Source organism: Phacochoerus africanus, chromosome 3 (assembly GCF_016906955.1).
Source record: "Phacochoerus africanus isolate WHEZ1 chromosome 3, ROS_Pafr_v1, whole genome shotgun sequence".
Classification (NCBI taxonomy): domain Eukaryota; kingdom Metazoa; phylum Chordata; class Mammalia; order Artiodactyla; family Suidae; genus Phacochoerus; species Phacochoerus africanus.
In genome coordinates this window covers 141,697,410-141,711,667 of record NC_062546.1, presented here as the reverse complement: position 1 = coordinate 141,711,667, position 14,258 = coordinate 141,697,410, and the positions used below count along the sequence as shown (strand labels likewise).

At 38.6% G+C, this 14,258-nt stretch overlaps 1 protein-coding gene across 4 annotated transcripts in view; it reads right to left on the bottom strand.

Annotated features, from left to right (window-relative positions):
* The window catches only part of UBR3 (ubiquitin protein ligase E3 component n-recognin 3), a 221,850-nt gene that overhangs the window by 131,937 nt on the left and 75,655 nt on the right, over positions 1-14,258 (bottom strand). For all 4 annotated transcript variants that reach the window (XM_047772845.1, XM_047772846.1, XM_047772847.1 and 1 more), the window contains exon 11: positions 9,452-9,538. In XM_047772845.1, coding sequence (XP_047628801.1) covers positions 9,452-9,538 — 87 coding nt within the window. The remainder of the gene's footprint in view (positions 1-9,451; positions 9,539-14,258) is intronic.

The window sequence follows — 14,258 nt, the reverse complement described above, 5'->3', positions numbered from 1 at the left end:
ACAGATGTGGCTCAGACCTGGTGTTGCTGTGGCTATGGTGAAGGCCAGTGACTGAGGCTCCAATTCAGCCCCTAGCTTTGGAAATTCCGTATGCCGTGTGTACAGCCCTAAAAAGAAAAAGAAAAAATAATAATAATTATTAAGTTAATATAATACCAGTATAGAGTTATGAAGATCTGCACTGTTTCACCATCCCTGAGATTTTTCCAAAACCAATCTGAGAGTAAGATCTTCTTCAACATGTGAATAAACATCTACAGAAAACTGTTCTAATAAATAAAAGTTGGACTTCCATAAAAATGAACTTCTGACACATGATGTAACATGGATGAACCTTCAAGACATTATGTTAAATGAAATGAGACAGTCACAAAATACATACACTCTATGATTATATGAGGTACTTAGAGTAGTCAAAATCAGACACAAAGTATCATGATGGTTGTCAGGGGCTGAGGAAAAGGGAAAATGGGGAGTTTATTGGGTACAGAGTTTTGGTTTTGCAAAACAAAAAGTTCTTGAGGTTGGTTGCACAACAACTTGAATATACCTAACATTACTGAACTGTATACTTTTAAAAAGGTTAATAAAATGGTAAATTTCATTTTATGTGGATTTTAATTTTACCACAATCAAAAATAAAAATAAAACAAGTCTGCCCCTCTGTTACTATAATCATTTTAGTAAAATATTATACATAAATTAGCTAAATCAGAATCTCCCCCAATTTCCTTTGAAGGGAGCCATCATGAACAGTGTTTAAGATCAGATCCTTAAAACGTGGATTTGCATGAACTCAAATCCTGACTCTGTCACCTATACCTATAAAACTGTGAGCAAGTTACTTAACTTTTCCATACCTGCTGCCTGACCTGTCAAGTGGGAATATTAAGCAGTTGGATCAGCTGAAAATCAAGTGAGATAACATAGTACTCAACACATACATCTATTAATTAATTACTAAGCCATAGACTCTACCTTGTCTTTTAAGGCTTTAGCATATAGTAAATGCACATTCTTCTGCAGTGCTGCATTCCATAACCCCTCCTTGTCCAATATCACAAATCAGCCACTTGATGAACTCCTCTTCTACTCCATGGCCCTCAGATTTTATTCTCAGCTTTCTATTCTTGTTCTAGGTGACTTTATCCAGTTCATAGCTTCGACTGCCAACTATCAAGACAACTCCCAAATCTCAGCAGAAATCTCATCCCTGAACTCCAAACCCTACATTCAAGTGTCTACTGAAGATCAACACTTAATATCCCACTCTTGGATATATCCAGACAAAACTTTTCTTAAAAAAGACACATGCACCCATATGTTCACTGCAGCACTATTCACAATAGCCAAGACATGGAAACAACCCAAATGTCCATCGACAGATGTTTGGATTCGGAAGATGTGGTATATATACACAATGGAATACTACTCAGCCATAAAAAAGAATGAAATAATGCTATTTGCAGCAACACGGATGGAACTAGAGACTCTGATACTCAGTGAAGTAAGTCAGAAAGAGAAAGACAAATACCATATGATATCACTTATATCTGGAATCTAATATATGGCACAAATGAACATTTCCACAGAAAAGAAAATCATGGACTTGGAGAATAGACTTGTGGTTGCCAGGGGGGAGGGAGAGGAAGTAAAATGGATTGGGAGCTTGGGGTTAATAGGTGCAAACTATTGCTTTTGGAATGGATTAGCAATGAGATCCTGCTGCATAGCACTGAGAACTATGTCTGGTCACGTATGATGAAGCATGATAATGGGAGAAAAAAGAATGTATACATGTATGTGTAACTGGGTCACCATGCTGTACAGTAGAAAAGAAATTGTATTGGGGAAATAACAAAAAAAAATTTTAAATAATAATAATAATATCCCACAGGGACGGCAAATACAATGTGTCCAAACCAAATTCAGCATCTTTGCCCTAAAACTCAATCCTCCTCAAAGTTTCTTCTCCAAATTCCTATAATACAAATCTGAAATGCAGACTCCTTCCTTCTCTCAAACCTCCTATATCTGAAGAAGCACCAAAGTGTGTTTGATTTTCTAAGTACCTCTTAACTCTACTTCCTCCTCTCTTCCCACACTGTCCCATACTAACCTTAGCTGAGGCCCATACACTTAGTGCCTAGATTTCAGTATAACCCTTTGCTTCCATTCTTACCTTCCATAAGACACCTTTTGTGGTATCTGCCTAGCTCACAACCCTCCCCATTTTCTCCAAATGTCCCTTCCTATCCTAATTTCCAAACATACGCACAAAGGGATTGGAGCCTGACAGTCAAGTTTATAGTAGCCACATCTGACTGGAATCAAGGCAGGGTCACCCAACCCATCCTAGACAGCAAGGTTCTCTCTCATTTGAAAATTGAACAGAGTCATGGAATATGGTTGAAACTGCAACATTAGGCAACTATAGGAAGGTAATATTTAACCACATAAAGAAGCACAGAAAACCAATTTACAGAAAGGGAAGAAAAAAAGAGGCAGAAAGACAGTGCAAAGAAAAGGTGAGACAGGAGTTCCTGTTCAGCTGTCCCTTCAGTTCCTGAAGTCCAGCAGCCTCTGCACTCATAATAAATCACTCCTCCTTTAAATTAGGCTGCCTCAAAAAAGTTTTTTTCCTTGCATTCAAAAGAACCTGAATTAACACATGCATTTAAACCTTTGTATATTGCCAGGAGGTGGTCTTAGCAAAATATTAATCTTGTATTTCTCCACTCATAATCGTTTCATGGCTCCCTATAGTTTTAACCTCTTAGAACTTCCAACTCTTGAGAAGACAGGGCTTACCTCTCCATCTTCATCTCCTGATATATAAACTCATGCACCATAGGCAGTATCCCTAACCCACACTTCTCTTCCTTTGTATATGCTAATCCCTCTGCCTCAAATGTTATACATTCCTGCTCCCACTGGATTAATATACCTTTAAGACTTTGCTCAAATGACATTTCTACTAGGAAGCTTTTCCTGAGTCCCTAAAGGTAAATCTGATATTCCACTCTATTCTCTCCCCCAGCACCCTGGTCACAACTTTATAGAGGCACTGAGACCAAACTAGCCATCTACTTGTCTTTCATTTCCTTAAATTAGAAAGTCAAGTTTATAGTAGCCACATCTGACTGACAGTCAAGTTTACAGTAGCCACTTAAATTAGAAGTCATTTCATCAATGTATCCCCAGTGTTTAGAAAATAGTAAATATTCAATAAATATTTGCTGGATAAACATATGTTCTACTTTCCTCTTATCAGAGATGAATCAAACTACTCTGCTATACACTAATAAATGTTGCCTTACATGATATTCAGTATTTAAGGATTCTTAAATGGCCTATCCTTTGGGAAAATTTATTCCATCCTTTGCTTCTATGTGATTGTTTGATTTGGCTTTATCCAGTTGAAAAAACATTATTTGCTTAATCTGTGCTGGATTACTACAAAAACTTCTGACCTCCACTCTCAAGGTTGAAAGAGAACAATTTTTTTTTTCTTTTTACAGCTGTACCTGCATCATATGGAAGTTCCCAGGCTAGGGCTGAATCTGGAGCTGCAGCTGCTATCCTATACCACAGCCATAGTAACACTGGATCCAAGTCACATCTACAACCTACACTGCAGCATGCAACAAGGCTGGATCCTTAACCTGCTGAGGGAAGCCAGGGATTGAACCCCCATCCTCACAGATACTATGTCGAGTTCTTAATCTGCTATGCCACAACAGAAACTCCAAGAAGAACAAATATTTATCACACAAGAAATATGTGCCTCTTAATCCTCACTGGCTAATAGTATCATCTTAAATAAATACATGAGGAGATGGACTCAACCCTATCTTTAAAATTAGGAGTTCCCTTCGTGGCTCAGCGATTAGCAAACCCAACTAGGATCCATGAGGACCCCACATTACTGTGGCTGTAGCATAGACCGGTGGCTACAGCTCCAATTAGACCTCTAGCCTGGGAACCTCCATATGCCATGGGTGCGGCCCTAAAATAGCAAAAAATAAAAAATAAAAAAAATTTTAAAAACCTGTCCAAGATCACACAGCTAGTTGATACGTGGCAGAGCCACAAATTAAATTCAAGTATGCCTGACTCTAAATCTCTTTCTACTGCCAATAGCCAGAATAGTTGAAATACTACCTGAAAGGAGCTGAAAGATATAGGCTCTGGACCAGAACTGCCAGTAATTTGCTATACAACTAGAGGCAAGTCATTTAATAACTCTGCATCTCCATTTAACATCTACAAATGGAGGGAGAGCAGTAACTTCCCTACTTCATAGGGTTGTTTGGAGAAACAAATATACCAAAGCATGTTAAGAAGCAAGAAACTTTTAAACAACATAAGAAAGCATATTGTTGGGGAGTTCCCACTGTGGCATAGTGGGTTAATGATCCAGCTTGTCTCTGTGGAGGCAGTGGTTTGATCCCCAGCTTGGCACAGTGGGTTGAGGATCCAGCATTGCCACATTGTGCCAACGCCACAGCTGCAGTTCAGATTCGATCCTTGGCCCAGAAACTTCCATATGCTGTGGATGCTGCCAAAAAAGAAACTCGGGGGGGGGGGGGGGGCGTGTGGGTGTGGGTGTGTGTATAGTTTGATTCCTTAGGTTCTATACTTATTTTCAGAGTTCCCTTGTGGCTCAGCAGGTTAAGGATCCGGCATTGTCACTGCTGCAGCTCAGGTCACTGCAGTGGCATGAGTTCAATCCCTGGCCTGAGAACTTCCATATGTCTCAGGTGTGGCCAAAAAGAAGAAAAATAAAAAAAGCAAAGTACAAAACTTTTTGTTTTCTCTTTTTGGCTGCACCCGAGGCATACGTAAGTCCCCAGGCCAGGGATCAAATCCAAGCTGAAGCTGCACCCAATGTCTTAGCCGCAGCAACACCAGATCCTTAACATTGCACTGGGCCAAGGATCAAAAACCACACCTCTGCAGTCAGATCCTTAATCCACTGTGTCACAGCAGGAACTCCTATACTTATTTTTCAGAAACTCCTATACTTATTTTCTTTTCTATGAAAAATCCATTTAAATTTTTGGAGTTCCCATTGTGGCTCAGTGGTAATGAACCCAACTACTATGCATGAGGATGATCCCTGGCCTCGCTCAGTATGTTACGGATGCAGCACTGCCGTGAGCTGCAGCGTAGGCTGCAGACACAGCGCAAATTTGGCGTTTTCCCTATTTTAGTCTTCCTGTTGTCTCAGTGATCTACCACTTCAACAATAACTCCTAAAGTTTCACATACCAAGAAGAAGTGGCCTGAGGAAAGCTCTATCTGAAAAGCCCCAGCTGAAAGACTAATCCTGGAGGTCGTGAGGAAGTAGTGAAGTAGGCTGAAATCATGATGGAGCTCTGTGGAGACGGGACGTTTTCTTTAAAGCTGATTCATTACCAGAGTTCCCAGCATGGTGCAACAGAAACTAATCCAACTAGGAACCATGAGGTTGCAGGTTCAATCCCTGGCTTCACTCAATGTGTTGAGGATCTGGCACTGCAGTGAGCTGTGGTGTAGGTCGCAGACTAGGCTCGGATTCTGCGTTGCTGTGGCTGTGGTGTAGGCCAGCAGCTGTAGGTCTGATTGGACCCCTAGCCGGAGAACCTCCATATGCCGTGGGTGCGGCCCTAAAAAACTAAATAAATAGGAGTGCTCGTCATGGCTCAGTGGTTAACGAATCCGACTAGAAACCATGAGGTTGCGGGTTCGATCCCTGCCCTTGCTCAGTGGGTTAAGGATCCGGCGTTGCCATAGCTGTGGTGTAGGTTACAGATGCGGCTCGGATTCTGCGTTGCTGTGGCTCTGGTGTAGGCTGGTGGCTATAGCTCCAATTGGATCCCTAGCCTGGGAACCTCCATATGCCGCAGGAGCGGCCCTAGAAATGGCAAAAAGACCAAAAAAAAAAAAAACTAAATAAATAGATAAATATTTTTTTAAGCTGATCCATTACCACTTATATAAAGAAAGTTTAAGCTTAAAGACCAACATTCAGACATTTTAAGAATCACAGTGATTTGGTGAAGGCAGAATCAGAATCCAAATGGACAAAACAGCCAGAATGAAGGCTAAAGGCAGACACAAATACTGAAGGAGGAGTCATCAAGGATAGAAGAAATCAGTCTGGGACAGGCAGGATGAGAGTTAAGACAGTAGGGGGTTCTTCCCTTCATAAATAATTTCGTCCTAGGGCCACTGGGAGTAGGGGAGGGGAGTTAAGGAGAACCAAGGTCGGGAGGGCAACTGCATGCAGCGAGTGGGATGCTGAGTGGTTTTTCAGGATGAAAAGTATCTTCACAGAAGTGCGGTATGGCCTGGCACAGGGAGTCAGGGCATCCACACAGCCAAGCAGCCCTGTATAGTATGTCAGATCAAATCAGGGTGAGGAGAGCATCCATGTGGGGACCGACCTGGGAAGAAAAATCAGAACCTGACAAAATAAAGAGGGAAATGACACAGGGAGCCAACCTGGACTAAAGAATCAAAATTCAAGCAAGATGAGGGAGTTCTCCTTGTGGCTCAGTGGGTAATGAACCCGACTAGTATCCATGAGGATGCAGTTTGATCCCTGGCCTCACTCAGTGGGTTAAGGATCCTGTGTTGCTGTGGCTGTGGTGCAGGCTGGCAGCTGCAGTTCCAATTTGACCCCTAGCCTGGGAATTTTCATATGCGCAGATGTGGCCCTAAAAATAAAATTTCAAGCAAGACGAAGAGCCCCTTAAAGCAGGTTTCTGTGTCCTTTTGACTTGTCCCATTATTATTTGAGCTTTTCTACTGTTAGCAAGATGAAGAGATTATACACATGTGCAAAGCACCTAAAATGGGGCATCAAAGCCAAAACAGAATGAAGAGAGCAGCTAGAATGAGGAAGCACCTGGTATAGGAATTGAAAGCATTCAAAGCACACAAAAAGTGAGAAGGATTCTCCACAGAAGGGTAGTCCAAGTCGGGTAGCAGGTGCCCAAGTGGGATGAGGAAGGTATCCACATATATAGGAGGATGGGGGACAGAATGCAGGGAGAAGAGTGCATCCATGCAGGGGAAAGGGAGGCAACTGGAGTAGAGAAATTGGTTCTATATTCAAGGACTGGTCAAATAAATAAATATATTAAGCCAGGCTTCTCACTGTTAGCAAAAACTAGAGTTAAGATCTGTGGTGTTATACTGGAATTTAAAGTATAAGTTTGAACTCACAGCCTTCAATATATAGAATAAATAGAAAAGTAAATGTAGACATAAATATGTATATGTTTATACATAAATGCATATATTCTGAACCTCTGTTCACTGAGAAGGGAGTAATAACACCTCATAGCAGTGAGCCCATCAAGTACCCAAATCTTGCTTTCTCAATACTATTCTCTACTAAAATTAACCAGAGATGCTCAACGAAATGACTGATTCCAGAAATAGGGAAAATATAAGGTGAGCTTTTTTTGTTTTGTCTTTTTAGGGCCGAAACCTGCAGCATACAGAAGCTCCCAAGCTATAGGAGCCACAGCCACAGCCACAGCCACAGCAACAAGGGATCCAAGTCACATCTGTGACCTACACCACAGATCACAGCAATGCCAGATCCTTAACCCACTGAGCAGGGCCAGGAATGGAACCCACATCCTCGTGGATACTAATAAGGCTTCTTACCACTGAGCCACAATGGAATCTCCAATACGAGGTGAGTTTTTGAAACATCTTGTTGGGCCCCTAAGAGAAGAAGTGCTCAAAGAATAATGGGACAAGTCAAAAGAACACAGAAATCTGCTTTAAGGGGCTCTCACTGGCCATATCTGAAAAAATTGGAGCATCAATAGTAGTAGTAAATTATAACTCACTGAATAAAATAGAAATTATGAATCTCTACACATAAAAATTAATGAACTGAAAATTAGATAACAGATGTGTTTACATAGCTTCAAAGCACCTCCTCACAAAATAGTTTATTAATTACAATGAGAAAGAGGGTAACTTCAAGGTAAGGAAGTCTAGCTGGTACCAGCCTAATCAAATGAACAAAGAGAACATCAGCAGCAATAGGACAAAGATCGTAAACCTCCACGGAGGGTGCAATGAAAACACTGTAACATTATAACATCACTTTTGTAGCATTGCTATAAAAGATGCATAATCCGAATCTAATCATAAGAAAACCCAAGTTGAGGGATGTTCTACAAAAATAACTGAGCTATAGTCTTCACAAAAGGCAAAGAGAGAATGAGAAATCATTGCAAAAACTAGAGACAAAACTACATGGAACATGTGACTCTAAAAAGGATCCTTTTGCTATAAAGGGCAACCATTGGACAATTTGTAAAACATGAATGAGTTCTAAGGATTACATAATAATAATATATTAATGCTAATTTCCTAATTTTTATGGTTATATCTGTTTATATAAGAGATATCCTGGTTTATAGGGAAAACACACTGAAGTATTTGGGGGCAGAATTCCTGCTGTGGCACAATAAGATCAACAGTGTCTCTGCAACAGCAAGGACGCAGGTTTGATCCCCAGCCCAGCTCAGTGGGATTAAGGATCCGGCATTAATACAGCTGTGGCATAAATCACAACTCCAACTAGGATTCAGTCCCTGGCCTGGGAACTCCATATGCCACAAGGCAGTCAAAAGAAAAGAAAAAAAAAAAGAAAGAAAGAAAGAAAGTATTTGGGGATAATGGACAATAAGTTAACTCTCAAACAGTTCAAGAAAAAGTTCTTTGTACTCTACTTCTAACTTTTCAATTAAGTATGATTGTGTCAAAAAAAATTTTTTTAAGAAAAAGAAATAAATAAAAGACCCTCTCCCTCCCATCCCAAGAAAGACAACAGGAGTTGCATCTCCCTAGAGTTCAGAAATCAGATGGGGGGTTGGAGTTGTCCGAAACAAATTCTTTCTTCTGCTTGTGGTGAATTTTAACCCCACTTCATAAAAGGAATAAAAACGGCTTCTGATAGGAAACTTGACTAACCAATTAAAAGCAAGCCCTATTTAATTCATAGACAGCATATTCTGTGCCAACTCTTCTCAGTTCATTATCAATAACAATCATCTTTATCCACACCCATAGGAGAACATTGACCAAAATTAATAAACCTGTGATACCCTTTCCATTAATCTCCCCCAACCTATTTACAATTGCACTGTCACTTTTACCTCTTGAACGAAACTGACTTTGACTCTTGACAAATATACATTTAATAACAGAAAAAAAAACATGCCCTCCTAAGAAATAAATAAAAATGATTAATGTACTGTAGAATCTCCTAAATGTCAAAAAACCTGGTCTTTCACGTCTCCCTCTTCAAAGTCTAATGATTTTATGTTTATTCCAACTTTTTTCCCTTAGCCCATGAAAAGATACTCATTATTTTCAATGTTAAATGAGATATAATACTTCTCAATGCTTTTATATATATCAAAAATATACATACCTCATCTACGAAGTTAATAGCATCAAACCAATCTTGAAGAGCTTCAAGGCAGTATCTAACAACATTTCGGGTGTATTCTTGAGTTTCCTAAAATAATAAGTTATATAAATTTTATAGCATATAAACATATGTTCAACTTCAAAGTATACATAATACAGAAAAATAAGTTTGTTATTATATATATAATAGTGAAATATACATATTTTCAAAATAACCATATTTTCAACAATCATCCCGAGGAGTTTCCATTGTGGCACAGCAGAAGTGAATCCTACTAATGTCCATGAGGATGTGGGTTCGATTCCTAGCCTCGCTCAGTGGGTGGGTGATCTAGCGTTGCAATGAGCTGTAGTGTAGGTCTCAGATGCAGCTCATATCTATTGTTGCTGTGGCAGTGGCGTAGGCTAGCAGCTGCAGCTCCAATTCGACTCCTAGCCTAGAAACTTCCATATGCTGCAAGTGCAGCCCATAAAAGCAAAAAAAAAAAAGAATCATCCTTTCGCAAAATAATAGTAAAGACAAGTGACCATTATGAAAATTAAAGAACACTATATATGTTATCTTTTATATAATATATTCCTGAATATGGATCAAGGCTGAAATAAATTTACGTGATGTAAATTGAGTTTCATATCAAGAGATCCTAAAAATATAGTTTCCCTACTGTTATTAATGGGTGGAGTTTCTTTGCAGATGATGAAAAAGTTCTGGAAATTAATAGTGATGTTTGCACAACACTGAAAATGTAGGTAATATCATTGAATTGTACACCTTAAAATGGTTAAAGTGGTAAATTTTGCTATGCATATTCTGCCATAATAAAAAATACAGAGGGCAGAACAGATGAGTACTATAAGTACTCTGTGAATATCATAGATTGCAACAGAATTTAAAAGAAGAATGAGCATATGCCACTTAAATAAAGATTATGAAAGAAAATAGTAATGTTTTATGAACACATGTATCCAGTGAAATAGGTGCATATTAAGTTAAATGGAAAAATAAATCATCAGAGCCTCTCTTTAAAAAAAATAGGCAAAGGATTTGAATAAATATATACTGGAAGAAGATCTACAAATGGCTAATAAGCACGTGAAAAGATGCTTGACACTACCAGTCATTAGGAAAGTGCAAGTCAAAGCCTCAACAAGATACCACTTCACACCTAAGATGGTTATAATTTTTAAAATGTCAAATAAAAAGTGTTGGCAAGGATGTAGAGAAATTGAAATTCTCATATATTGTTGGTGGAAATATAAAATGGGGTAGCCACTTTAAAGCTAAACCATATGACCAGGCAATTCTACTCTTATATACTCAAGAGAATTGAAAATACATATTCACAAAAACCCACATACAAATGTTCACAGCAGCATTATCTAAAGCAGCCAAAAAAAAAAAAAAAAGAAAAGAAAAGTGAAATCAACCCATGAATGGATGAATAAGTGAATAAGTGTGGTATATCTATGCACTGGAATACTATTCAGCCATTAAAATGTTTGAAGTACAGGCACATACAGCAACATAGTCAAACCATGAAAACATTATGCTAAATGAAAGAAGCCAGACGCAAAAGGCCACATATTACATGGTTTCATTTATATGAAATGTCCAGATAAGTAAATTTATAGAGACAGAGGGGAGATTAGTGCTTTTCAGGGATAAGAGGAGGTTAGAATTGAGAGGTATGAGATTTCTTTGAGGGGGTGATAGAAATGTTCTGAAATTAGTGGTGATGGCTTCATACTTTGTGAATATACTGAAAACTGGTGAATTTACGGTTTAAAATGATTTTACGTTATGTAAATTTTATCTCAATAAAAAGTTTTTTAAAAAGACATTTGGGGGCATCAATGAAGAATAAAAGAATAAATACTATCAAAGTCAAATAGATTAAACTCATCAGCTACATATATAAAATATCCTAGACCTTTTAAAAAAGATTTAAGGAGTTCCCGTCGTGGCGCAGTGGTTAACGAATCCGACTAGGAACCATGAGGTTGCGGGTTCGGTCCCTGCCCTTGCTCAGTGGGTTAAGGATCCGGCGTTGCCGTGAGCTGTGGTGTAGGTTGCAGACGCGGCTCGGATCCCGCCTTGTTGTGGCTCTGGCCTAGGCTGGTGGCTACAGCTCCAATTGGACCCCTAGCCTGGGAACTTCCATATGCCGCAGGAGCAGCCCAAAGAAACAGCAAAAAGCCAAAAAAAAAAAAAAAAGATTTAAGTCTCATAGTCATTTCTGACCCTGATAGCATCCCTTATAAAGTAGATAGTATCATCCCTTTCTTTCAGAGATTGACTTCTCCTTCACCCAGCTCAGACTCCAAGTCCTGATAATTCTTCCTCAATAATATCATGTAGGTTCTTGTCCATTTCCTCTTATTTCTGATACCATTCAGACCAAATATCACTTATCAAGTTTCTCTGCCAACAGTCTCACCCTGTTTCAATCTATCCTATATGAGATTTATTTTCTAAAAATACTATTTTACACATTCTGTTCCCTATCTCTTACTGAAAAAAAGTAATAGCACTTATAAGTTACATATAAATAATGTTATAAACAAAATAACGTGGCAGATAATTCACAAATACACATTTAAATTGCTGTACACCTGAAACTATCACAACACTGTAAGTTAACTATACTCCAATAAAAATTTTTTTAAAAAGAAACATTTAAAATCAAATGGTCTCCCATTTAATCGAAGGTTTCAGTAAGGGGTACCATTATATCCTCTTTGCACAGTGTAAATGGATAAATCTTTCTGGAGAACAATTTGGAAAGTATCTAAAAAATCAACTATACTTTAATAAAAAATAAAAGGTATCAAGAGTCTTCAAAAAGGTGGCTAGTTAATTCCATTCCTAAATATAGCATATTTAATAATCATGTTCAGATGATCTCTTTCCCCCCTCCCCATCACTATCATACCTGTCCCAAAAAAACCTCAGTATGCATGCTGATTGACTACTTTTACAACCATGAGCAAATTACTTAAATTTTATGAGTTTCAGTTTCTCCATATATAAAAACAGGCATAATACTCCCTAACTCCTAGGACTGTTATGAAGAAGCAAATGAAAGAATGAACATAAAACTGCTCTATGTCACAGTCTAGCTCTATATCTAAGTACAAGCTAAGTGCCCCCAGAGGGGCCAGACACAACTTCTGTCAAGTTGGCAGTAACCTGAAGTTGCCGCTAGATGGAGATTTTACAGCTGCTTTGTTCTGTTCAAAAGGCAAAAATTAGTAAGATTCTAGAAATGGGCCATCCCTTACCCAAGCTATCTGTTCTTAATCTAGTATTACTTGTTTAACCATCCCTTAACACTTTCAAGAACCAAACAACACACAGGGCAATCATACACAGAAAGTAAGCTATCAGGCAAAGTTCCCTTTTCTATTGCAAATCCCCTAGTTTCATATTTTATAATTAGAGAACATAAAGAAATGACTTTTTTTTACTTAAAAAAATAGTCTTTCTTCTAGTTTACATTTCTAAATCAGGGAACAAACACTGTTGCTAAAAGGCTCAAGACATTCTTGCTTAAAAGACAATTAATAGTAAAGTGGTAAAGAGCACTGGTTCTGAAATAAGATGGATTTGCTTTCAGACTCAGCTTCCACTTACGTAAAGCTGTGTAAATTTTGGCAAGTTATTTAACCTCTGGAAGAAAGGGATGATACTATCTACTTTATAAGAGATGCGATGAGGAGCAGATAAGAATATAATGTAAGGAATAAAGTGTAAAGAACAAATGTCTGGCACAGTGTAGGCTCTCATCAAGAGAACATCTTATCTAGGAACCATATGCTCCTTTGGCTGAGAAACTACTCTCAGTTTCTACCAGAACAATATGAGCCCGTTTTCCCTCTATCTTCAGTTCTTAGATTAAAAGAACCATAAACACATTGCAATCCTGGCCTTCAAAGCTGAAAAATAAACTATTGCCTGGAAACAATGATTTCTCATTATCACAAAGATAAACACAGCCCTAGCCTTGTAACCCAAATTCAGACTAAACACAGTTATCAGAATAATCCTCCTAAAACAATGATGTTTTCATATTAACATCATATCAATCCCCCCACCTAAATCATCATTTTTATTGGCTTATATGATGCTACCCTCTTGTGGTTTTTCTCCTTTCCCTTTCTGATGTCTAAAAGCTAGTTTTTCCTTCAAGGTCCATATCTCTTCTCCCTCTAATTGACCACTTGCCATTCCCTGGCGATAAATACCATTTATATTCCCAAGGGTCTAAAATTTATAACCCTAGTCCAGACTTTCTTTTGAGCACAAAACTCATATACCCAACCAGTCCATTCACTATTTCCACTTATATGTTTCAGATGCATCTCAAACTTAACATATCCAAAAATAACTCCAATCTCTCGAAACCTGCTCTTCTATTTTTTTTCAGCTTTTTCCTTTTTTTTTTTTTTTTTATGTCTTTCTAGGGCTGCACCTGCAGCATATGGAGGTTCCCAGGCTAGGGGTCCAATCAGAGCTGTAGCTGCTACACCACAGTCACAGCAACTTGGGATCTGAGCCGTGTCTGTGACCTACATCACAGCTCAGGGACAATACCGATCCTTAACCCACTGAGCAAGGCCAAGGATCAAACCCATGTCCTCATGGATGCTAGTCGGGTTCATTAACCACAGAACCATGATGGGAATTCCTAAACCTGCTTTTCTATACATCTTTTTCACCTCTGTAAAATTACCTCCACGCATAGTTACCTAAAAGTTTTCTTACTCATCAATAACAATAATCCATTACCACGCCTGTTGGTTATATA